Source organism: Diplotaxodon limnothrissa, linkage group LG12 (assembly GCF_057381915.1).
Source record: "Diplotaxodon limnothrissa isolate DT_005_m linkage group LG12, D_limnothrissa_male_GT1.1, whole genome shotgun sequence".
Lineage (NCBI taxonomy): Eukaryota > Metazoa > Chordata > Actinopteri > Cichliformes > Cichlidae > Diplotaxodon > Diplotaxodon limnothrissa.
Window position 1 is genome coordinate 26761091 of NC_140607.1, and position 26454 is coordinate 26787544.

At 40.8% G+C, this 26454-nt stretch overlaps 1 protein-coding gene across 2 annotated transcripts in view; it reads right to left on the reverse strand.

Moving 5' to 3' along the window:
- The window catches only part of fbxl17 (F-box and leucine-rich repeat protein 17), a 231330-nt gene that overhangs the window by 113511 nt on the left and 91365 nt on the right, over positions 1-26454 (reverse strand). The window contains exon 9 of one of the 2 annotated variants that reach the window (XM_085368446.1): positions 4783-5072. The exons of the other annotated variant lie outside the window; for it this stretch is intronic. Within the exon in view, the coding sequence (XP_085224572.1) occupies positions 5069-5072 (4 nt within the window). The 3' untranslated portion in view covers positions 4783-5068. Of the gene's footprint in view, positions 1-4782; positions 5073-26454 lie in introns of those variants that run through there. 2 annotated transcript variants of the gene reach the window in all.

Here is a 26454-nt window from a genome sequence, read left to right on the forward strand (position 1 = left end):
CAAACCAAGTTCATTTGTGTGTCCAGCCGTTCTTTCATTAACAGAGTCACAAATAGCCCCGCTGCGGTTAGATGAATGACATCAACCTCTCATTGACTGCTTTACGAGCTCTTCTGACCAGCGTGAGAAACCATGGGATTGAAACCTCACGAAGGTACGGCCCAACAACCCAGCTGAAAGTACACGTGCAGAAACACACGCACGCTTTGCAGAAAAGACGATACACACACACACACACACGTACATACACACAAGCAAAATCTACAGAACAGCGCTAGCTTAGACCGCACATACTTTCCCATGCTGATGGAGGAGTTACTAAGTTTTACAAGTTGAGTTTCTCCTCCTAGCCACATTTTTGGGTAAAACGCAAGATCTTTTTTGGAAACACACACCAAAGCAGACTTTTAACTCATGATTCAGATTGTTATAGTTGGAATGTGAACAGAGAGCACATACACATCACAGAGAACATTAGTTCTTGCCACTGTATGCCCTCCCCCTCACAAACTCGTAAAGCATCATCAGATTACAACAGGAGGAGAAGGTCAATCAAAAGGCAAAAATATAGACACTGGAGAGAAGGACTGGAGGACAGTTGGGCAAAAGGTGTGTTCATATTGATGGGAGCACTTCACTGTGCATCCATATGAGCTGAATGTGTTTGCGTTTTGGCAGAGTGTGAGGCAAATAGCACGACAGAGAAACGAGAAGATTCAAACAGTACAACATGGAAGAAAAACATTTTGTAGCACACCCATACACAGAGACAAAAACAAGCAAGGATCTCTCTAACCTTCCCTGTTACCGTTGGCTCTTTGCAATCAATACACTGATATTGGAAAAACTGTCCCACAATGAACTTTTAGTTTTGTCTAAATGCACAGAAAGAGATTATAAAGAAACACGAGAAGAAAGTCATGGACGGTTATTTGTGTGAAGGAGAGTTTAATGTATAATCATGTACAGATGTTTTAACTAAAATCTATGAAAGAGGTCTATAAATGTAACTATTTATAGACAGAGAGTGAAACAGAGAACGGCAGAGAGAAGAAACGTGTTTCCATATACTGGGAAAATAATGCTTCTTGGGGACATAAGCTGAAAACTTCAGACTGCACTCTGCCATCTCACGTTTTCAGTGCAGTGTGTGAGGTATTAGTCCTTTAACAAACACGGAACATCTTTGAAAAAGGTGCAACTCAAATGTACAGTGAACAGGGCCAGCTACGAAAACATGACCAGAGAAGCTATAATTACAACATTAAAGCACATTATCTCTGTGTGAGTTTATGTTCAGTAAATTATTCAATCATATTTCTACAAAGCAAATAGCTGCTTCTACAATGATGCTCCAAATCTTTCATATAGACCCTAAAATATTAACTTCAAACACTGCATAGCTAACTTTTGATTATTTCTCTCATAATCAAGTAAGGCTGTTCAATATAACGATATACAGTATATCGGATGACGACATAAAAACGTCTGTTTCCTATTAAGCTATCGTTTGTTTCGTGGTGTCGTAAAATAAACAGTTTACAGCAATATTTTTTCATCGTTTTGATGGTCACTGTCCGGTTGTTCAGTCTGACGTCACTAGCCGTGTCTGGGTCTAAACTCCGCTGCAGGTCCATATATCAAACGATCACTATGGCATTACTGAGAGTTGAAAAACTGTCTAAAGTCTTTCAGCTTTAATAAAATGATCAGCGTTCTGCTCTACCAGGTGTAACAATTGAGTTTGGCATCAAGGCATCCATGAAAACGGAATTTATGACATTTAATGGAGTTAGAAGTTAGCAGGGAGTTAGCTCGCTAGCTTCTAAATACAATATAGCATGTCCTGACTGCGGGGTTTTGGAAACAAATTAAAACGTACAGCTCTGCTATCACTTCCAACATAAATGAAGACAGAAAACTAAACAGCAGTGACATTTGTAGGGTTACTGAAGTTGGGCTAGCTGGTATATAATGATGTGCTACGTGACCGCTAGCGAAACAGCTATGTTAGCATAATATAAACAAGCTAACTTTTTTTTCCACTTGATAAAAGTTAACGTGAGTGTTCTCGGTGGTCAGGAACAAATGTAATCGCATGGCAGGATGCTGTAAAAGGACCAAACTTCAGCCAGGAGAATAACTGGGATAATCCATCCACAATACGAGGTTAGTCATTCATATACTGCTGCAAGGGCTGGGCTGTAGTTACATCCTAAGGTTTTAAAAACTGAGCTTAAATAAATGATTAGCGGTAATAAAAGCCGAGGGAGGTCAACAGGGATCACTGGCTGTTTTAGGAGCTTTTTGAGATTAAATAGAAGAAAATACATAACATTAAACACGTTAACAACACAAAAGCCATATTAAACGCAGACTACTTTAGACCCGGAAGTAGGATTCGTCACGTCATCACTGAACAACCGGGTAGTGGCTATATTAATTTCTTAAAGTTCTCTCTTTCTCTTATATTTAATATAACCACACTACTGAAGGACAAGCGCCTGTTTTTATGCGTTGTCGTTAGCAACAGCGACGGTAACACCTTCGCGTGTCCGCTTGCTAATGTTCCACATAACCCTTTCACAATAAAGCTCAAGATCCTGTTGAGACTTTTCAAAATAAAGAATCACGTGAAAGAGTATGCAGAGTTTATGGATGAGAAGCAAAAAAGAGCAGTCAGGTGCTAAAAAAATAAACCTTAGACTAAAACTTTCAAAGAAAATGGTGGCCGTTACAACTTATGTCTAAAAATGTATAGTTTCATGCATCGGTTAAAACACTGGACTCCAGGTAAAGGATGCCCAGATGGAAACACTTCACGCAAGTTGCCCGAGATTCACAGAATTTACATAAAATGTTACATTTTTGTGATTTGTATTGTTGTCAGGACGATAAATGTCTTATCTCGGGATATGAGATTTTGGTAATATCGCACAGCCCTATATAAAGTTACACTTAACAGTAGGTCATCTAACTCATGATCCATTACAATTCACAGGTTGTTGTAATGTGTGACATACAGAAAGGAAGCAATCTTTTTTTACATTGTTTGGCTATATTGCACAAACTAATGAGAATCAAACTCCACTGTGAAGTCAAAGAGGCTCACAAACACTAACATCCAGAAAAAAATGACCTTGAATCACTTAAATCTGACCAATATCCTAAGAGGAGCAGTGATTCTTAAAAAAGAACTGAAATATTTGCATAAAAATCAAAAATGTGTCCTTGACCAAAGTTTGGGTAACAATCCATAGTCGAGATGTTGTGGTGTCAGTGTGTGAAGAAGAAGGGAAAAACCGAGAGAAAGCTGCTCTATGAAATTTAGGACAGATAGGCTTTAAGGATATTATTGGCGCAGCTAATCTAACTACAGCTAAAGCATGCCAGAAAAAGAAGGAAAAACATTTTTTAAAATAGCTGGACAATCCTTTATTTTACCTTTTCTTCAAACTGAATAAAACAGACAACCCCACCTCACTCATTAGGTTCCATTCAATTCATCAGCGCTGAATATCTGAAGCGATTTTAGCTGTTATCCTTTCAAGCTGGGGGGGTCACTTGGTGCGAAGAAACAGGGAGCTGCCTCAATGCAGGTAGCCTGAGGTGTTCTTGCATGACTGCATATGATAGTTACACAGCACTTTCAGCCCCCCAGAGACACTGACAATCAAAACAAACAGAGCCAGAGTTGGTTTGTCATGTTTCTTGCAGCTGCAAATTGCATATAACAGCCTGGTTAAATTATAGTTGCACAGCAGAATCCTTGTTATGTTAACATGACAAATGTACCATTTTGCCACTGTGCACATAAAAGCATAAACGGGTTTTTCCTGTGTTTTATTTTTTGCATAATATGTGATAGGTGCGACACTCTGGACAGACGCTTCAAATTGCAGGATGTCCCCAGTTCTGCTTGGGAATCCCTTGAGAACTAACGCGACTAAATTTCTTGAATGAGAGCGTGCCACAAAGAAGGAGCGAGCTTAAGAACAGGGTTACTTATAAGTGAGAGAAATAAAGAAAGAGAAAAAAATGCCTATCCACTGTGTCATTGTCCCTCCTCCTTTGTATTCACCGGGAAGCTGGCTAAAAGACAGGCGGGGATACGGCCTCTTTTCCCCTTCATCTTTTGATAATCCCATCTTTTTTTGTGTTTGATGTTCCTCTCTATGCTCTTTGAACAAATCCCCTGTCCCTGCCCTCATAATCGCATTACCTCCTAAGGTGTGGTGCGCACAGGGTAACTGGACCTCACCAGTGCCAGCACACTACTCCACAATCCACTACTGCCTGCCAGCAAAACATACAAGCACATACTCATGCACTCCCTCTCTAAGAAACATACAAACAAATACTGAAACACACAAGAAGAAGAAGAAGAGGAAGCCAATTTTTCTCTTGCCAGAAGAGCCGACTGTGTTGAGATGGCACAAGCAAGCTACAGTTGGTTCAAACGACAAACTGGCAACAGGAGCGTCACACCTGACTACAACAGTGTGTGACCACACTAACAGATCTGGGAAAAGGAACACTGGTTTCTCTACCTGACTCGCTTTTTCTGAGAACCACAGCCACCAAAAGGGACGACAAGAGGACAAAATCACAAGAAGAAAAGGATAAGAAGAAGACAAAGACAGAAAGCAATATAAGACCAGAGCTGGGAAAGAAGAGTGGGTGGCGTCCAGAAGCTATTAAAACAGTTTTTCATGTTGAGCCAACAAACATAAGTGAGTTATTAAATATGAACCATATAAGACTGGGACCACAGAGAGAGAGAAGAGCAAGTAAAAGGAAAAGAAAGAAAACAAGTCACGAAAAAACAACAAGAAAAGGTGGAGAGAATGCAGGCTTTGTGGCTCTTTCCATAGAAACTCAGAACTGTTTCTCAGATATTTCCAGAACAAAGATTTCCCAGTGTCATGTTTCTCATGCATAACGGTCGACACATTAATTACCGTGGAGCCAGAAAATACTTAAATGATCAAAGCTATAATAAGCACAATTCTGAGGGAAAGAAGTTCAAGAAAAACTGGTGAAAATGATTAATGCAGTGTTGGTTTCCTTACCTTGATTTAATACAGCGACATCAGAAGCAACATGAAAAAGAAAGAGAGAAAAAGGGCAAGATGATGGTTAAACTTTCATCTAAACAAAGAAAACCTGCATGTGCTTTGACAATGTGTCAGTGGGAGTGGAGATTTAGTGCAGCGCTTCTCACTTTTAAGCATTATCAGTAAGAGCACTAAATCATAGTTCAGCCAAGTTGGTATAGTTACAACATTGGGCTGGTTCATTTTGCCTTTTTTTTTTAACTTCTCTATAGTTTTCCAAGCTATACCAGACTAAGAAGAAGAACAAGTCCCACTAGAATAAAAATAGCATGACAACCTCTTTGTGACTCGATGGCTGTCCCGTGATTTCACTGATTTCTAATGTTGTCAGAGATCGATTTGCAGGTAGCCGTGGTGACCAACTGGTCGCTCAGGGATTAAGGATGTAGTACCCTCAAGCTCTGAGTGACCAGTTCCCAGGTGACTGCACAGGTCACCTGGTGGGAAGCAACCTGTCTCCAAACAATCGTGGTCTGACTTGGTCGTACTCGGCCCGACTTCCGAAGGTTTGCAGTGGATTAGCGTCTAATTTATGACTGAAGACATATAGCCAACATACGGTGGGCCTGTGAGGTCAAATGCACGGCAATGTAAGAAAACATCAGAAAAAACCCCCCAACGAAAATGCTGAAAAAGCACACAAGCACACTGGAACTTGAATAAAACACAAGGGAAATAGAAAAAACGGTAGCACTGTGGCCTCACAGCAAGAAGGTCCTGAGTTCACCTCCACCACAGGTCTTTCTGTGTGGAGTTTGCATGTTTGCTTGGGTTTTCTCTGCATACTTCAGCTTCCTCCCACAGTCCAAAGACATGCACTTGGTGGGGTTAGATTAATTTCTAAATTTAAATTGCCCATAGGTGTGAATGTGAGTGTTAATGATTGTCACACTGGTGACTTGTCGAGGGTGTACCCTGCCTCTCACTCTATGGTAGCTGGGATAGGTGCCAGCCCCCTGATGACCATGATAAGGATAAACGGAAGAGAATGAATGGATGGGTAGATGGATGGATGGTTGCATGGACATGATTAAAACACACATCATCTTTATCTTTTTCTGCCTCACAACACTGATGAACCCTCTGCTTCTTTTAAGAATGGCTCAGCGGGCTCTTTCACATGGATGGTTACTGCTTTTTCTTTTGCACAGCTTTCTTTTCCCCCCAGAAATTGTATGTTTGTTAAGTGATTAATCAGAGTCGAAAAATTGTATCACTGTAGAATAAATTGTGGGAAAATCCATATGAAAGGCAAAGAAGGCTATGAAAATACCATTTAACACTGTTTTCTATTATAAAAACATTAAATCAACCATAAAAAATCCTAAACTCACACCCAAACATCTCTGAGAAATGTTTTTTTCCTCTGCAATTCTGACATCAAGACCAATTTCAAAAGAACATGTTAATGAGGTACAGTCAAATGAAAGGTTGGGAGGTAAACAACTAATTAGAAACGGTTCTTGGTGTCACCCTAATTGCTGTTTGGTTAAGATGAAGCCACCACCTCTCTACTTTTCAAAACATTTAAAAACCAGAACAGGTTCAGAGCCAACGTGACCTGTGCTGCTGGGCCACAAGTTAGACAGAAAATAGACGAGGTACAGCTACGAATGAGACCAGATTAAATCAAAAAACTTCTCACAAGCACAGAAAGACACTGACAAACAACGGGGACAAGGTGCAAGATGTCAAAACTATAAACAACAATCATATCAGTGACAGCTCAGAGCGCATGAGGCATGGAAACTTCTGATGCACACAAACAGGCTAAACACACGTGCTTGTTCAGCCACAGAGGAAAGTCCATGCTCGCTGATACAGAGAAGAAGAAAAAACGTACACACAAACGTAAAGGCTCACACAGATGCAAACACACAACAACTCTCTGTTGGCTTTCAAAACAAAGGTATTAATCATCATTACACACACACACAAACAGAAAACGGGTGGGCTGGCGTTGGTGTGCCTGCGGGACTCGTCAAAAAGACACACTGACACCTCGGTGCAGCCTTACCGCTGCTGTCATAGCAACCAAGGTCAAGTGGTCTAAAGCTGTGTGCGTGCGTGCGTGTGTAGCACGAGTGCACATGCATCACAAGGAATTGTAACGCACTCCCAGCAGAACCGGTTGGATATAATGAGCTCGTCGCCGTCAGGATAGAGTGGGAAGACAACACAAGTCCCACAGCTGTGCAGCACAGCTCTGCCTGTCCACGCACCAAAAGCAGACACCAGATTGGAACGCAACAATTAAGCCTCCAAATAATGAAAAAAGGCATATCTTCCATTTAAATTACTAGCTGCACAATGGCCATTGTAATATTTTCCAGCATAAAACATTTGATTTTTGTTTGAAGACTAAAACACCTGTTCGACAAAGAAGAAAATATTTCGTGTAAATTCTATTTCTGAGGACACTGTTTACCTGAGGCGGTAAGACAAAGACATCTAGAAGGCAGCAAACTTACACTCATTACTGTACATCACAAGCTGGGTGGAAAAAAAGCACCCCAGCACTTAATTTTATTTTATTTACCATAAGTGATATAATTTTTATGATGTTTGCGGGGGTGGTCAACATTTCAGGTGAGCTGGCCAACATTTGTTATAAAGCACGTGAAAACAGAGTAATAATACAGTTTATCCAGTGATGCATTGAAACACCAGGTGATATCTTTTATTTTTCCTTCAGTTTAATCTTAAAGTTCAACATTTCAGTGACTTAACAGGTATGAATAACTAAATAATCATAAAATCAAATGTTTATCCCTAATTGAAAACCTCCAGCTCTGCAGTATTGTCCACAGTGGTGTTGGGGTCGAGCCTGATGCCTCACAGCAAGAAATTTGGGTTTCTATATAAAGTGTGTGTGGCCCGTAATCAACCGGACGCCTCTCCAGGATGTAGCCTGCCTCTCAAGTCTATTCTCCAAAACGCAGATCCCATCTCAAACTGGAGTTCATCCCAGCTGACCCTGTTAAGTACAGCTAATAGTGTGGTGTAACACCGCTGCCAACATTTTATTTATATCACATAATTTTTCTCTTTTATTATGAGCTGTTATTGGACAAGAGTTGACAGGAAACGTGAAAGGCAGTAAAAGATTTAGACTGCAGATCTTAGTTAGCAGTGCTTAATCAGCACCTTAGACTCCAACCTGGCATCCCAACTGTTTTAAGGATTTCATTTTCAAACAAACAATGTGGATTCCAGGCTCTCACACTTTTATTAGTTTTCAGCCCCTGTAAGTTGTCCTGCAAGGCAGACGGGCCCAAAAAAGCACAAACCTTGTAGTTAACGTTAAACATAAAACCAGTCAAGAACAACCCTTGACAAAGAGAAACCAATTCGGACATCCTTCATGCACAGACAAAACACCGTGTCAAAGATGACTTTGTGCAGAGGATGTGAAGAGGGAGCTTTTGAAGTGCAACTCAGTAGTTTGAAGTTCAACACTCCTTTCCATCTACTCCAATTTATTCTTGTTCTAGTCACTGAAGCATCAGTTTCCTGTCTCCAAACACGGCGAACTGTTGTAATCTCCAGTGGAGTGGTGTCACTCCTGACACAGTCTGTCTCAAACCACTAAAGAGGCGCTAAAGTACAAAACAACATTGGTTTCTCCTCGTGCATGAGTAAAAGCATGATCCAGACAACACCATTAAGGCCCAACCTGTCGAAAACGCATACAGGCCGAGATTTAGGATCTAAAAACGCAATGTGTGAATAAGTAATCACTTCAAAGAAAAGCCAGAAAACATGTATTTTTGTGTGTTTACACATTCACATACCAGCACTATTTGTAAAGTTTTAAAACACACACACACACACACACACACACACACACACACACACACACACACACACACACACACACACACACACACTGTATTCAGATACACAGTACTTGTACAAATGTATAGCAGCATGAATGGACCTGACCTACACGGTCACAGATGTGCTCAAAATTAAACACTCTCATTCGAGCTCACTTACACACACTGAAGCTGAAGTAACATTTCCTGACATGCGCTTCCATCAAGACACCGATGTTGTCTTAATGCTCGCGTCTCTCCTTCGCTCCCAGCCATACCTGTAGCTAATTCCCTTCATTTTTTCTCTCCTCTTTCTCTGTCTGCAGTACTTATCCAGTACCCCCGTCTCCCTTTCTCCAGTGTCTTAATTGCAGCAACAGGAGACAAAACTGACCTTTTCAATGTAATCATCCCTTTGGCTCCATTAGATCTACACCCTGGGTCCAATCACCTGCATACACACACTCAAGCACATCCTAGTAAAACACCCCTACACACCACCAGAGGTTAATCACAGAGTGAAAGTAGCTATATCCGGAGACATGATAATCATTCCATTCCCTCTGGTCACTCATTGTCTCCTCAGTGCCTTAGTGCAAAGGCCTGTAGTGCTTCCAAAGCAGCTAACTAAAGGAAACCTGGAGGAGGGGGAAAAAACATCATCAGCGGTCATACTGTGTATTTTTTACCACTTTACAGCGGTTTGGCATTGCACATGGGTCGTAAAATAAATTCAGCACACGGAGAGAAATGGCTGCTATGAAATTAGTTCTGGTGGTGTTGATTCAGAGATGATAAAATCAGTTAGCGAGGATTACATCTGTACTTTTTGTGTGTGTTGGCAGGTGCCAGTATGTGTTTAAAGCTTCAGTGTAAAGCAAGAGGTGGGAAATCCTGATCCTCTGCCCTCCTCCAACAAAAACGTTCAAGGGCTACCTTAGAGCTCCACATACAATGAGGGGCAAAAATATAAGAAACGAGAGAAAACGAGTGCCAGGCTTTCCTGATATCTGACTTTGTCAAAAGTTGTTTGGTCGAAGAGGAAATACACCTCTCCTGCAGAGGATAAAGAACAGATGGACAGAGTTAAGAGAGGAAGAGGACAAGGACAGGTCCTCCTGACATGCCTGGGTAAGACTGGTGACATGGACAATATTAGCCTTCCACTCACGCTACCACACACTAGGAGTGATTAGATTTACAGCACACACGCGCGACTGGAAGACAAACAGACATTCACGTTCCGAAAACGGAAATGAAGGGCAAGGAAACACACAAGCAGCACGGAGACACACACACGCACACTGACACACATCCCCATCAATTAGGAAAGAGCCATCCAGTGATCAGTAAAAGCTGACTTCTAGCTATTAGTTGAGACAGCATGTTACAGATTGCAGCTGCTCTCCTCCCTTAACTCACCCTCTCTCTTTTTTTTTTTAAATCTGTCTTTTTTAAGTGAGGGCAGCATAATTAATAACTGGTATCATTCCAATAAAGCCATTAGCAGTCTCCGCATTTGTCCATCCTCTCACTCTTCTCCGTCTCTTGCCGTTTCTTTCCCTTTGCGTCCCTCCGCCTCTCTCGCTTTCTGTGATGGATGAACATGCTTGAAAGCAGCTTTAATGCAGGCCAGCTCTTAGGCACCAAAAATAATAACGGCGACAACAACACTAGAGCACCGTAAAATGACAATAAAACGAAGCCTGCCACAACAGCGCAGACCGGGGTTATGAAATACACAAACAGGATGTCGCAAACCTGAGTCCCTAGATGCGGTCATATTCAGCTATTCCTATTTTGTTTACCCACTTCAGTTATGTGGGACCCACTCAGCAGACACACTTGAGAAAATGTGCAAGTAAATGTGTTGCTTTTCCTGTTTTCTGTCAGTCACATGTCCAGTTTCTGGAATACATTTTTGTGTTCACATGATAAAGCAAAATTCAATTCTGGCAACTATTTGTATGATTCAACAGAGACATAAACAGTAAAAATTGACACTTTGGCTCAAGTTACAGGTTGTTGTTTTTTTTTTTTAAATTGCTCATTTTGTGCATTTCTTTTTCCACCATAAAAATATGATCTGTTTTTCCCCCACTTTAAATCTTCCACATTGGATAAATAGGGAGAGAACGTGTTTGTTTTTACTCAGGGTTCTTTCGGTGCAATGTCTCCTCCTCATTAAACGCCCCTCTGTACTTAGTGCACCGCCACAATTTATCTGTTATGTGAACTTTTTCAAACTACTTTAAATTATTATTGTGTATCGCTCACCTAAAAAGACATTGATTGGTCACAGTCCCCTATCACTGACTTTCTGAAGTCTGAAAATAGACTCTAGGGGGGAGTGCAACAGCCTAGTTCCTTCTCAGACAACTGAATTACAATATATTGAATGGTTATCATTGATTATATTTTTTTAAGTCTAGTTTTGTCTAACTTTCTAACTTTTTCTAAAATCACGAACTAAACAGTTCAATAAAGTGAATCTGTTTCTCAAACTTTCCCATAGTTTGAATGCACTGATTTATTTGACTCAACATCTGAATATCAAGGGCGCAACTATACAATCTGTTTAGACAGAACCCTGATCAATTAAGATCTCATTTATTATTCACATCCTGTTAATTTCCCCCACTGTGGAGAGCAGGCCTGTTATGAAGTTACATTAAGAAATGTGTGTAAAGGAAAAGAAGAGACTGTGTTGGTGATCAGTGGAGTATAAAACCATAAAGTAAATTGGTCTGGATGCACATAATAACAAAGGCATTGCACCTGTGTGCTGTAAAGTGGGGCGTAAAAACAAAACTGTATCTATATGCTGATTCTTTATATTCTCCCTGTTCTCGGTTACCCTGAGGAGGTGGTGAGACAGCGAACGCTCTGTAATAGCCCGGTGCAGTGCAGCTTTTAGGGGTAAATTGATGTCAGTGACATCGTTGTAAGTTTGCATAAAACCGTGGGACGAAGAGCAGAAGGAAAATTTTGCCGGCGGGCTTGAGGGCAAACTGACAGAAGCCTGCGCTATCTAGCACTTTTCAAATCCTCAAACCCATGCTAACCTTTCTGCAATCACAGTCCTGCATGCTGGATACAGCTTTGAAGCAGCCCACATTAGCAGCTCCAGGCTGCGAACGAAACACACCATGTGCTCAAACTTCTGCAAGTTTTTGAAACACGAGAAGGGAAACAAAGGAAGGAGGCGCGGTAGATATTTTTTGACATCTATCATTTTCCGAGAACTGTAAAAATCTTCTTCACATGCAATTTTTTTTTAATAATAGAAATTAGACATACTAGGTTTTCATCTATCACTCACGAGTAGTAAAACACACACAATTAGGCAAATTAACAACTCTGTAAGAATTAAATGAGCTTTGATTTTACTTTTTTTCCTCCTAGAATTAAAAGCGACACAGGGGAAAAAAAAAAAAAACGTCACACAGCCAACAAAATTAATGAAGCACACTGAATGCTTGCAGAAATGCATGTTGCCTTACTTCAGAGTCAGCCAAAGCACTTACAGCACAAAGGGGTGCAGACTCAAACCGTGCTGCAACATCTGTCTGTTTTCCAGATCCTGGTACAGATGGGAGGTTGAATATATTCACTATTGCTAACTCTGCTGCTTAGCAACCATGTCTTTTTTGACAAAGCACATTAAAAAAAAAAATCAAGGGAGAATAGTGAAATTTACTATTCATGGTCAACCTTGGATCTTACGAAAGAAGCTTATTTCATGCTCAAAGCCCAATTAAGTTTCTGGGGCCACAGCCCTGATCTGAAGCCAATTTAATGTCGGATTAAGTGATTTAATTGTGGATTTGTGTCCATGATTATGCTACTGAAGTTACAGACTATAAGGCTAATCACCACCCAACATTTAACCGCCGGCCACACAAGTGAGTAAGACAACCATGACAGCAGATGATGCGGCAAGGTTTAATCTGAAACTGATCAACTCGATGCACAGGAGGAGAGGGCAGCTTGAGTTTGTTAACGCTTCAAGTCGTCCGAACTGGGAGACGACTCTTCAGTTTTCAGCTCAAACCAGATACATTTGTCAACGTTCGGACACAGAGTGATCTTTTCATTAAGAGAATATCTGTGGCCTGACATTTACAACACCCGTTAAAATGAAGATGTATTACATATTTCACAAGGTGGCACAGAAGGCATCCATCTCTCTGTCTCGCCATCTCTCTCTCTCTTTTGCTCATGAAATGTTGTACAGTTAGTGGCTTATTAATTTAAAGTGTACCGCAGCAGCCTATCCGGGGTGAATATGCTAATCAACAATTTTGAGGCCTGATGAAGTATTTTACAAGAGGCTGTAAAAGTATTTTTGGGAAATTCACTGTCAGGTTCAATTGCTCAAAGTGACTATCCAAGGAGAACCATATCTCACCCAGTATATTAAAGAGGAAGTGGACTCGTGCAAAAACGGTGCAAGGTTTAAGAGGCAGATTTTGGGCAGTATGCTATTGTTAGATTAAGCTATCAGCAACGTTTTAATTTAATCAAGTATAAACAAGCAGATCATTGCATTGTGCATTTACACTGTAATGTTATGTATAAGTTCTGCTGCTGTTCTTTTTTTTTTTATTATTAAAGCATGTATTTTTTCCATTTTAGGAGACAAAATAAAGTAACATTACTATACAGTACTTTCATTTAACCACTACCAAGATTATTAACTTTGTTTGTTAGGTTTTTTAAAGAATAAAACTGATATAGACTCACTGACCACTTTCTTTGGTTACACTTTGCTAGTATTTTTTATTTATTTTAAACCCTTTATAGTTCCACATGGGGGAAATTTTGTAGTCCTCTGCATTTAACCATTCACTCAGTGAGGCAGTGGGCAGCTACCAATCCAGTGCCCGGGGAGCAGTGTGTAGAGACGGATACCTCAGGGTAGCAAACCTCCGACCTTCCGATCATGGGGCGACCACTCCACCTACTGAGCTATCCCTGCTCCAATCAGGTTACGCCCCCTTTCGCCTTCAAGATTCAAGAAGATCATGGAAAAACGTGATTCTGCAGATTTCTTTGCCGCACAGCGAAATCACACATCTCTCTTAAGTTCCACCACATCCAACAGGTGCTCTACTGGCTTGGGATCTGGTGACTGTGAAGCACAGCGAACTCATTGTCGTGTTCATGTTTGTGGCATGGCTTGTTATCTTGCTTACACTGAAGTCATAAAGGAATTGGCATGGTCGGCAACAACACTCAGGTGGGCTGTGGCATTTAAACTATACACAGTTGGTACTAAGGGGGCCAAAGTATGCCAAGAAAATATTCCCACACGCCATTACACCACCAGACTGAACCCCTGATACGAGGCAGGGAGACCAATGCTTTCATGTTGTTTACACCAAATTCTGCCCCTATCATCCGCATTGGTCGCCTCAGTTTCCTGTTCTTAGCCGCCAACAGCAGCACCCACCAATTTTCTCTGAAAAATATCCAGAGACCTGCCTCTCACTGGATATTTTCTCTTTTTCTACTGATCTACAGTAGATCAGCAATTTCTGAAGCACTCAGACCAGCCCGCCTGACACCGCATTCAAAGTTGCCTAAATCACATTTCTTACACGTTCGAATGCTCAGTTTGAACAGCACGCCTAAATGCATTAAGCTGCTGCCATACATAGATACTTGAATTAACCAGCATTTGAACAGGTATGCCTAACAAAGTGGCCAGTGAGTATATATTCACTATTCTAAGCAATACAGACATTCAAGCCTACATAAACCCTGGGTTATGCAAACAGCTCTGTTGGTCATAACATTTTGATTATGATACAGGTGAGACGATAGCCATGTCCCCCGAGACTTTCTCCACACTACCCCGAGGACCTGTGTGCGAGAATGCAAATGTCCAACTGCGTTGGATCAGACGCTGAGCAGTCTTACAGCTCCTTGGTGCAAAGTTTTGTGTGGCGTCAGACTGCGCCCATGTGAGAACCGTGCAGGAAATATTCAGGTGAATTCACATAGAGCCAAATCAAACAGAGTATTTCCTGAGGTGAGAATGTGTCTGCAGAGAACCCTCCTGTTTATGTGCTACACATGGAAAAAGGCAGCTGTGTTCTGGCTTGATTCTTCTGACACTGTCTGGAGTTCAGGCGAAAGATGATCTAAGAAGCAGAGCCAGATCAATGCATCAATCACTGCGTAGATTGGCTAGTGGAGTATTTTGACACGCTGTCTTACAATGATCCTGGTTTCATGGTTTGTTTGGAGTTTTCTTTTTAAACCCTCAGAGGACCCTGCATTGTATTTGTTGCTGCCTTCTTTATGTTTTTAACAGATCACTTCTGTCTCGCCACTTCATTCAAATCAGTTAGCTGACTGTGTTTTATCATGCAGGCCAAAAGACAATCTGAGTAAGTGTTTTAGACAAATAACAAATCTGATAGACTACAGCAGAATTTAACCTGACATTTGTAAGAGGGCAGCATTAAACTGCATGAAACTCCCAATTTTTAAATCATACCCGACAGATTTTGCTCTGCTCTAGGGCTGCCACGATTAGTCGACTAGTCACGATTATGTCGACTATCAAAATCGTCGACGACTGATTTAATAGTCGACGCGTCATTTGAAGCTTTGTAAGATCCCAAAAGCAGGAATAAGTAGCAGGATTTAAGAGTGTAATAACGGACTGAAACAGAAGATGGCAGCACTGCATGTACAAGGATGCCAGCTGCCGTTAAACCCCGAAGAAGAAGAAACTGTGTCCCAGAATTCATAGCGCGGCCCAGCGCAGTTGTCAACAATGGCGGCAGCTAGTTAGTTTTAATATTACTCTTATTATTCTTTCTGGGTCACAAAATAAACGTTGAGAATGTAGCTGTGTAAACCTCAAATATCTGCTCAGTTTATCAAGACACCACATATTTTCAAAAGCGCTCCGACGTTTTCGGAGGCGTCTGTTACCCACTAGCTCGATAGCTAGCCGGGGGCCATGAGAGCACCGGACTCCCGGCAGATCGTTTTCAAACCCACCGCCCTACTCAGGTTAAACATATACAAGTCACTTAGATAACTTAAAAATGTTATTGTTTGGCTTTTTTCAGTATTTTATTTGTTCCTGAGTAAATCGGCTGAGTTTATTAAACTCCACCGAAACAATCTGCACATTTAATTAGAATTCAATTAACTATCATCTTGTCTTTATTTTTAGTTAGCACAGACCTTAAACACTTAAAGCTGTAAGCTAATGATAGTTATATAAGAGCAGATGCTGCTGGTGCAATAAGCTGTACTTTTACGTTCAATGGATGATGATCTGATTAGTCGACTATCAAAATAATCGTTTGTGGCAGCCCTACTCTGCTCTACAAAAATGATTAAAACTAAACAAACCCAAGCTAAGAGTGCTGTCTGTCAAACGTCTCAGATATATAAAATTATACATATCACGACGTGATGTTGATATTAAATATTACGGGGCTTATAAGGCTCAGAAGGATTCTAAGGTCTTCAGTATCACTGGTTATAAAGAAAATGACATAAAACACTGAATCCATTCTATAACTCACTACATACTGCTCCTTTAGTAGCCTAAATACCTGAAATTGTAAGTAAAATAGCTGAAATCTGAAGGTGAGAATCAAAGAAGAAAAAGGCTTCTAAAAACTCCACCGTCAAGTCTCTTTCCCAATATCACCCATAAATCATAACAACCTTAAATTAAACAGAAGTGGTAGTAACAGATGAGTAAGAAAAAAGACAGCTATGAGATTAGAAATCGGAGAGAAATTGGAGAATGGAAGACTTATCCTCTGCCCATTCTTAACACACCCTCCCCTCCATGCAGTCAGCATTTAATCCTCCATGAAAAGCTCTGATCGAAGAGTGATTTGCATGATTGCATTTTCCATACCTTGCATTAATAGTGGAGAAGGAATGAATAGCTAATGGCCTATCACATTTAAGTAGCCATCTCAACCAGCCATCACATTATAGCTCTCTCAATCTGCTAATGAAACAGGTCTTTCTCTCTCGGTTTCTGTCTCTCTAAATAGACATCTGGTCCAGGCAAGTCATGAAGATATCTGATAATCGAAAGTATTTCACGATGTATCAGTGGTCAGTCACAGGAGCTCGTTCAGTGAGAGACTGAGATTACCAAAAAGCACCACTGAACGACACAGGAAATCATTCCTGCCTGTGGCCATCTCCCTGTACAACGCATCCACTTAACACACTGTTTGCTGCTACAGCTACACATGTTTCTTTTCCAACTATTTATTTATAAGTGACTTATGTATGTATGTATGTATATATATGTATATATTGTACTATTCTTAGTTAGCGTATTGTCTGTCTTGTCTTAATGTTGGTTTAAAATGGAGCACTGTAACAAAAAATAATTTCCCCCAGGGATCAATAAAGTATTCTGATTCTGATTCTGATCAGTCACAAATTAGCTACATTTAGCTCAAGCGTGTTTGTTACATGAAGTATGCAAAGAAGTTAAAACAGCAGAATTCAGAAATCTAAGAAAGAAAAAATAAAATTAAAAAAACAAAACAGAAATTTAAAGAATAATAATTAAAAAAATTATTCTAATCTACTACCCTGCTCCTACAGCTCTCCCATCTGTATTCTCAGCCCCTCCCAAAAAGCAAGCATGAACACACACACACACACACACACACACACCTGCTTTAGACATGCTAGACTTTGGCTTTACAACAGATCTGAACCCTGTTCTTTGAGGTGAAATTACATTTTCTGACCCATTGCACCGCTGCATCTTACTTCTTATCCAGACTTTTTGGATGGCCACCAGCTCTGGCCTGTGATTGGCTTAAATTTCCATTCACACTCTGGAAGCCCAGAGGACGCCCGGGAATCTAGTTCCCTTTCTCACCAACTAATTACAATATGCCTAAAGGTTACTATGGATTTTTTTTTTTTTTTTTAAACATTGTCAAAAACGTGTTGTCACTCTAGCTTTAACTAAAGCTTTGGCTGTGCGTCAAACTGTCTGTTTATACAGAGTTTGTTTTAATCTTTTAGTTTCTGAAAGCACCAAAAAGCAAAACAAGCCAAACCAAGACAATATTGGACTCCAGGAAAATAATATTTTGCATTCAATCTATCGAGAAGACAAGCACGACTCAATAGATTATGACGATAAAACTCCTAAACTAGTCAATCTTCACTTCATAAACTTCCAGACTGACACTATGTGTTTTACTTCCAGAGTAAATTTCATCTCTCTGACAGTAAAGTTGGGCAGGCCTTTTGAGAATGTGCGTATTTATATAAATTGAACCATGTGCACAAGAAGCGCAGACAGAGTGCATTTCTTTCTACTTTTGGTTGTACAGCATCTGGGTATTTGTAATAGTGTGTGTGCATTTCAGCAAACACTTGAACTGTTTTCCCATTTGGCTAACCAAAGCGAGCAAGGGACACAAAACCTCATTCCACAAGGTCATCGACACCACACTCTATTCATATTTTTACTCTCTCAGGGTTATGGCAAGCTCTTCCAGCCCCTCTTACTCCCCACCACAACCACTTTTTACTGCCTCCCACAAGGCAGAATTTCCGTAATCTTCCGAATCTGCTGCCAATAGATTTCCCACCAGAGTTCACAATCTTATTGAAGATTCGTAGGATCAAAAAGAGAGATACACCAATGTGGATACATACACTTATTACCACAAAGTTGAGCTTTCACACTAAGAAAACCGGCCAAAAAAATTACAGTTGCTGCAAAAATACACACACACACACACACACACACACACACACACACACACACGCTACAGGGTCTATAGACCTCTTTTAATAGTGTTTGGCTTCTAGGGAATATGACAAGACCCTGGAGCAGAGGAGAGTTTAAATACTGGTTGCTTAGATGAAAGGAAAGATGTCACTGGAGAAGGTGGGAAGGAGAAGTGAGGAAGAGAAAACGGGTTGGAAGAAAAGGAAAGGAAATATGGATCCAGTGAACAGAGCAGGATGAATGACGAGAAGGAAGAAAACATGGAGAGAAAAAGTAAGTCAGGGGGCGAGAATGTATAAGCCTGAGCAAATAGTTATTACCAGTCCCTGAAGGGTGGTGGCGTGAGCTGAATAGACTGGGACTTGGAAACCACTGTTACCGGTGGTGATAGGGGACCGCTTCACAGCCCTGCAATCTGACAAAGGCTTAGTAGGTAATGGAAGCAGAATTTCGGCAGCGAAAAAAGAAAAAACACAGGAGCTTTAGCACGCTATAAGAGCTGACCATCAGATAAGCCCAAAACCTCTTCAAGTCCAACAAAGTAAACGTTTAAACGTGAAAGATGCTTATCGCTCGAGATTTGTTAAATATCAACTTGAGGGTGAACACCTGAAACTATAGATGCAAACAATAACTGCAGAATATTCATTAAAAGTGCAGGACAGTGTTTAAAGAGTCTATTACCAGGCCACAGTCTCTACAGAATAGCAAGAAAGACCCAGCTTTGACCTTTGGAAACAAAACAAATCTCTTTCTACTGCCGGGATGGCATCTCGTCTCTGACCTTGTGATTGGAACTTTCAGTAAGGAAACACAAAAGACAAATTATTTTGAAGTCAGTAGGTCAGTTCCCGTTGGCCTTAGCAAAGAAACATGAACATTTGATACTAGAAAGTGCACAAACTAAGTCTAGTGGTTACCCACAGACTGATCAGAAAGCAGAAATACTGGCCTCAAAATCATCTCTGCAAGACCCCAGAAAACATTTGTCAGTAACACAAGAAAACAAGAAAATAAACAGCTGCAAACACACACAAACATACTGTACAGCTTGAGTTTTACTAAATGACAGCAAAGGCAACTTTCAAACTCGTTACTACCGAAATTAGAAAGCAGCTTTCCCACAGTTTTTGGGTCTGGTATCTGGAGGGTGTTTATGCACCGTTCTACTCCAGCTGAACATTAAATTTGAGGTTCAGAAGTTGACGGCCTGATCAAACCAGACAAGCCATATGTCATGGCTGGGCCAGGTTAACCCTGACTGATCGAAAGGGGAGATGAGTTTGAGCAGTTTCAGCTTTTCTATTTGCAAAGTCCTCAGTTGGTCGGGCCACGTGCTGATCAGATGCATGCACATTTGCACAAATTTTACATATATATCCGACATTCATCAGAACACATTATGTACCAAGTCTTCATGAGATGAAGCCTAGTTTTAAAATAGCGGGGAAACCAGTGGAGATATGACTATAACAAAACAAGCTGCAGAATGAGTTAATGAGGGCAATTACTGTTGTTTAACCAAACGAATTGACTACACAACATGTAAGTTTGATCGTCACTTATCCCATTAACTGTTCATCTGTCCACTTCAAACATAGCCAGTGTTTTTCTGGGGACTCGGGGAAGTGCAGCTTAGACTTTGAAGTTTTTTGCATCAGAAGTCATTATACCTCAGCTAAAAGTAGTTTTCAGTTATACTGAGTCAAGTCAGACCGAGAGTGCAGAGTGATGGAGAGCCAACAGCCAACCAACACTTTGGTCAAAATGCGCTAAAAGTGGACTAACTAAGAGTACGAGTCTGAGAGAACATGCACAAACAGCTGCCACTGTGAATCCACAGGATCACCTATCGAAATTTTATGACTTTTATATCTTAGATCTTGTTCATCAAAAACTTTTACTGGCATCTAGCAGAACTAAATGAATGACTTGAGGCTTTTAGGAAGGGTTGAATGCACATCACTGTGGATATTTATACAGTAGACAGACTGACAGAGAGAGAGGAAACAAATACAAAAAGTATATATATATGTCCAGTATGAATTAAAGTGGTGTGGGGACTATAAGAGCATATAACAGCAATGAATCAGAGTTAACTGTTCACATAGAACTATTTAGCTATTAATGATTTAATCAATTAACATTAACTGTTAATTATACATCTGGGTGAAAGGTAAAACAGTTGCTCGCTTTCTTTTCAGTGTTTTTATTTTCCTTTTTTTTCAGCTGTAGAAGTGATTTGTTAGTGAATCTAATCTGGGGGAATTTTGGAAGGCTTGTGTGTAAAGGATTTCGCAACTGCAGGGGAAATAAATTCACGACTGCTGAAAAGTTTCTTGATGTCTTTACTGCAGAAATGAAGCAGCGTGAAAATCTGTAAAACAAGACAAGACTTATGGTTGTCTTGGGCGAGGAGCTCAAAAAGAGAGTGTTATTAATGCTAACTGCCAGAATAAATGATTCTCAACACTTCAACAACCCGACAGGAGATGGCTGATAGACAAGACGCACATGTGTGTCTTTCCCTTTTGATAAGCAGACTTCCCCAAAATGTCCACTGCTGGAGAAGGAGGGGGTTCCTTATAACAACCATTTATAATTAGAGCAATACGCTGTGCTTACCTCCTCACTACTTGGTTCCAAAAAAACAAAAAAAAAACAAGGAAACTGGCCGATTAAGTCTATTAAACATAAATGCACTAAACTCAACAACTGCCCATTATTTTGGGTTATGCTTGCAGGGCTAGGATTTAATGAGGCCAAATTGTTCTGTCTTTTGTAACATTGCATAATATCTAATAGCCTGACCCAATTTAGTTTTAAACATTACTTTGAAATTATGTTGTTGTTGCTAAGCAAAAAGACTTACATGCTACAAATAGCTGGTGCAAGCCAAAGCAGGTTTTTTTCCAGTGCGCGAGCATGCTGCTGGCTTAGGCAGGCTTTCCAGAGGCTATGCTTAAGCACATGCATACCAAACGAGAGAAGAGGAATAACAATCAGCACTGTATTTGTCCCCAGGAGCTTCTAACACAAAACAGGTGAGCAACAATAGCAGTTAATAACTCCAATTTACTTTTTTTATTCAAGTCCCATCACGGAGCACTGTTTAAAATACCAATTGGAAATAGTAAATCAGCCACGCAGCAAAAACCTTTTACCCCCAGAGACTAAGACACACACACAGATATCCCACCAAACAAATCAGAACAGACGCACAGTCCCCTTCATCCATTTAGTATGCTGCGATACTCACAATTTCTTTTCATGGTCTTTGGTGGAAAATGGCCTCCCCTCTTTTTCTCCGACACTCAAAACCCTGAGTAATTTTCTTAATCTGGGCCTGATTCCGTACATTTGCATAAAAATGTTCACTTTTGAGACTCCCCTAATAGAACATGGCTCTAATACGTAATTACTCTCCTCAATAGTGGCGGCTAATTACAAAGGTGTCAGACAAACAGGTAGCAGAGCTGAGGGGGGTCTTTGACACAGTGGCTGAGGTGCTAGTCCGCCACATGGGACAGAGCGGCTCAGTGGAAAGCAGTAAATTCATTTAGGCTGGCTTCATTAAACCCTGCTCCTTGGGCCCTGCATCATGCTCTCCCCTTTGCTCTCCCTGCTCTCATTTATGTGGCAGAGGATGTGCTGTGGGTAAGAAGAAGGCGTTCACACAAATGAGTGTAAGGCAGAGGGAATGGGGGAATGCTGTGGGGAGTAAAAGAAGGGAAGTGAGGAAAGGAAGGAAAGAAGGGAAGGAGCGCAGCTACACACGGAAAGAATAGAGCAATATAACAGAAAGCGCTGGTGGGATGGATCGAGGGAATGAGGACATGTGCTCATTTGATGATAAAAAAAATAAGGCATAAAGGGATGGGCATACAAAAGAATCATTTTGAATATGGCTTTTGTTTTATTCATCTGACCCAGCCTTTCAGAAGCCGCAGAGAACAGAGGAAGGCAGAGAAAATTGCAGCTTTGGTCCTCAAACAGAGGCCAAATGCCAGGTCTCCAACATGGTGAAACAAGGACAGCAGAGCCCCGCGGTCTCTTTACCATTTAGATTATACTGGCTGCTTTCTGACCCCACAGTATGGATGACTATAATAAGCCACACCCCCTGCTGCGTACCACCTGTAAGCCAAACATCACCACAAAAACCTCAACTTCTGCAAAGAAATCCCAACTGCAAAAGCCTCCACAAACACAAACCACCTACTCTACTTGCCAAAAAAACGGAATTATACACAGTATGAACTTTCTATTTCTGCGTGAACTTTTTCAGACTCACTTCAGCACCACTACCTTTCATTTGCATCACCGTGCCCCTGTTCTAACCGAGTATGTCATCTCCTTCAGTGAGACCCCATAAAGTGCTGATGGCCACGCATTTCCACGGTGGAAGTGTTACCAACCGTTTTGTTTCCCAGCCAGCGGAGCACTTCATAAGAACATTTCTGTGCGATTACGTTACGTACTTGCGCGGCCGATGCACTGATTGTGAGTGACTCAAGTCACTTTTACATGACCCACACATCCAGCAGCTGAATGAACACACACAGCTCTCTGCGGAGGAGAAACAGAGATGCTGTCTGCTGCAGAGTCAGACAGTGAGCCCTAAGGCCAAAAGTGGTTAAGCACTCATTCACAGGGAGGCATCTACAAATATGCATACAGAAACTGCCACAATGGTCTGGGCACAGACCAAAGTTTCCATGCATATGCAAAAAAAAACCAGACAGGCATGTGGGGAGGCACTGTTTTGAAGATGGAATAACAATTCCACAGAAATAAATAAATAAGTGAGTTGGAGCAAGCGAGAAAAGTACTGTAAAAAAAATCCCATTCAAACAAACTGCCTGAAATTCATTCAGTGTGAAAAACCATAAGAAAACCCTGTTTCGATTTATCATTTTATGAGATTACATATTCCAAACATGAACTGATCCCACATATGAAAACAGAAATTTAACCTTCAGCATGGAAATAATATGGGAATTTCAAAAAACCCACATAAATCATAAGAACTAGGGAACTGGATAAAGGCATAAAAATTAGATCAACATTGCAAACAAGACAAAATAAGATCAGAGAGAAAATCAAATGAGCAAAGATCACTACAAGGCAACCATCTGTTGGAAGACGCTCAATCTACATACATTTTACATCAGCGCAAAATTAGGTATTGAATGAAATTGATATTTTGTGTTCTATTGTCCTTTCCTCTTATTTCCCAGACTGGTAAGAGGTTACATTAATCAAAAAAATGCCTCTGCTCGACAAAAGGGAGCCTATACGTTAACAAAAAATTTAATTACTGGTGAAAGGTACTGGTCAAAATGGAACCAAAAATGTTATTGTCATGGATCAGCAATTTGGTTAGCATGGATTTTAGCTGGATTTCTGTGTCGGGCTTGTGACTCATTTTGTGAGATAATAGCACTTCGAGGACTGTGTCTAATGTGGTTGAACAGCTGTGTGATGCAGGGTTTCCCCATGTAATGATTACATTTGGATGGAAGGTAAATTAAACGCTGCCAACATAAATTGCTGTTTAGAATTTAATGCAACACTATAACCCGGCACTCAAATGCGGTACTTAACATCTAATGAGCTTACAAAGCCCCAAGAATTTTTGGACCTTGAAAGATTGTCTTACATCATGGCTAAAATGTCAGAATTGCATGACTTAACTCATAAGTTAACAAAGTGTTTGATACTGATTTATTATGCATTTATTATGCTTGTCTAGTTTTGAGCGCTAGGTGACTGCACAGGTTGCCCGGTAGGTGGCAAACTGTCTCCAAACCATTGCAAACTTAGACTGATTGCAATCGCTCTAAGACAAATTGGCAGTGCTTTGCAAATAAATGACTGTCATTAGATTGCAATTAACCTGTGTGAGTCAACCTGTGACGTGCTTCTTTACAATCGACTTAAATGGCTCTTAACTGGTTGTGTTCTGGTTATATTCGTATATAAAAGCAAAGCTGCGGGACACCTGTGTCACTTTGAAGTCAAACTGCCGTCCTGTAGCAACTATGTTACTATTTGTGGAGGAATAAATGTTTCAAATGAGTATTTAACGTGATTTTCTGTATATGTAGATGGCAATGGACTGGCCATTTTTGCTAATTTATTAAAGTTAATGACTATATTATCACAAACAGATAGTACGTAAGTACCAACTTGACCCGATTAAACCACAAACTGACAGCAGGCCGACTCATTTTGTTGCCATCTTAATCCGCCAAAACTGTTCTGAAGAGAGCAACTGACCACAAGTGGTCGCAGACAAGGTCACCACCTTCCAAGCAAGCATTTCAAAGACTAACTAAACGGTTTAAGTTCGTGCCTCGGTCAGCAAACACTGTTTTCAATGTCTGACTGTAGCAACACTGAGCATGTTTTGTTGTGTTCTTAGTAGTTGAGAAACAGTGATGTGGTTCTCACTTTTCAGCAACATGTTACTCGCCACTGTGACCTGTGCAAAGTCCAATCAAGGTTACTTTATTTAAAAGCATGATAAAAGTCAAAGATTACTCAAGGACCCTAACATTCAGCAGCTGTCTAGTGGCGTATCGCCAATTAAATCTCATGGCATCCAGAAATAACTTCATTTCAATTGCACCAAAGAGCCTGGAGTAGCAGGAGGACCTGGCATCATCCGCTAGGAAGATCAGACGCAAGCGCTAGAATATATTTAACTAATTTTACAGTATATATTTTAGTCAGTCAAAGGTCTGACTTTTCAGAACGTATGCAGAGAGGTGCAGGAAGCTGTTAATCTCGGATCTGTGCCTGAATACAACAGCGGCTCTCATGCTGCTGTAGTCTATAAGCTCCAGCTGCTTGCCTTCATTGTGTCTCTGCGCCGCGCCACAAATGTTTCTCCATCTCCGATACTTATCAAGGCATTGGAGTTTGACACTGCCATTACTCAAAATTAATAACCACGGCAGCATGTTTATCATAGCGCACTTTCACACCCAACCTGCCAGAAATAATCGCCTCGGTATTTGTGCACATGACAGAAAGAGAGAGAGCGAGAGAGAAGGAAAAAGACAGAAGAAGAAACACAAAAAGACAACTGAAGGGGAGCTGAAGTGTGAAAAAGAGACAGAGCAAAGAGAGTAAGAATTTGAGATGAAAGGCATAAGTGAGAGAGAAATGAAAATATGCTACATGCGTACAAGTGCTTCTGCCGTGCCTAATCCCTCTGTCTCCATTACAGCTCGTTGGTTTTACCCGCACCTTTTCTTCCCATCATGTCTGACAACAGGGCAATACTAGCTCTCCTTGTGTATTCACTCTGCTAAGCAGGACTCTGATCTCCACTGACAGCCAATCTGCTTCAACATGGCAGGTCCAAGCAAATAAAAAAAAGGGCCTGGCTTTTTAATTTACAAATCATGCAAATACAGCGGAGAGTCTGCCCCTGAGTTCTAGACTGACGAAAAAAATGATAACAACAAAGGAAAGAAGGTTTCTTGTTTTACATGCGTAAAAATACAGACGCAGAATGAGAGAAGCGGCAAGGACACTGAAGGCCCTTCAGCACCTCTCCTCAAATCTGGAGAGACAGGTGGTGGAAAAACAAGACAAGGACAAATGTCTGTCAGTCGTTGGTTTGGGCTCTGCTGACATTTTCCTTGGCATTTAAGAAGCTTCCAAAGGTAGAGGAAACCTATGCACGATCCAGTTGATCCAGACACTTCAAATCGCCTCTTGTTTTAGGATTTTTAGAGCTTTTCCA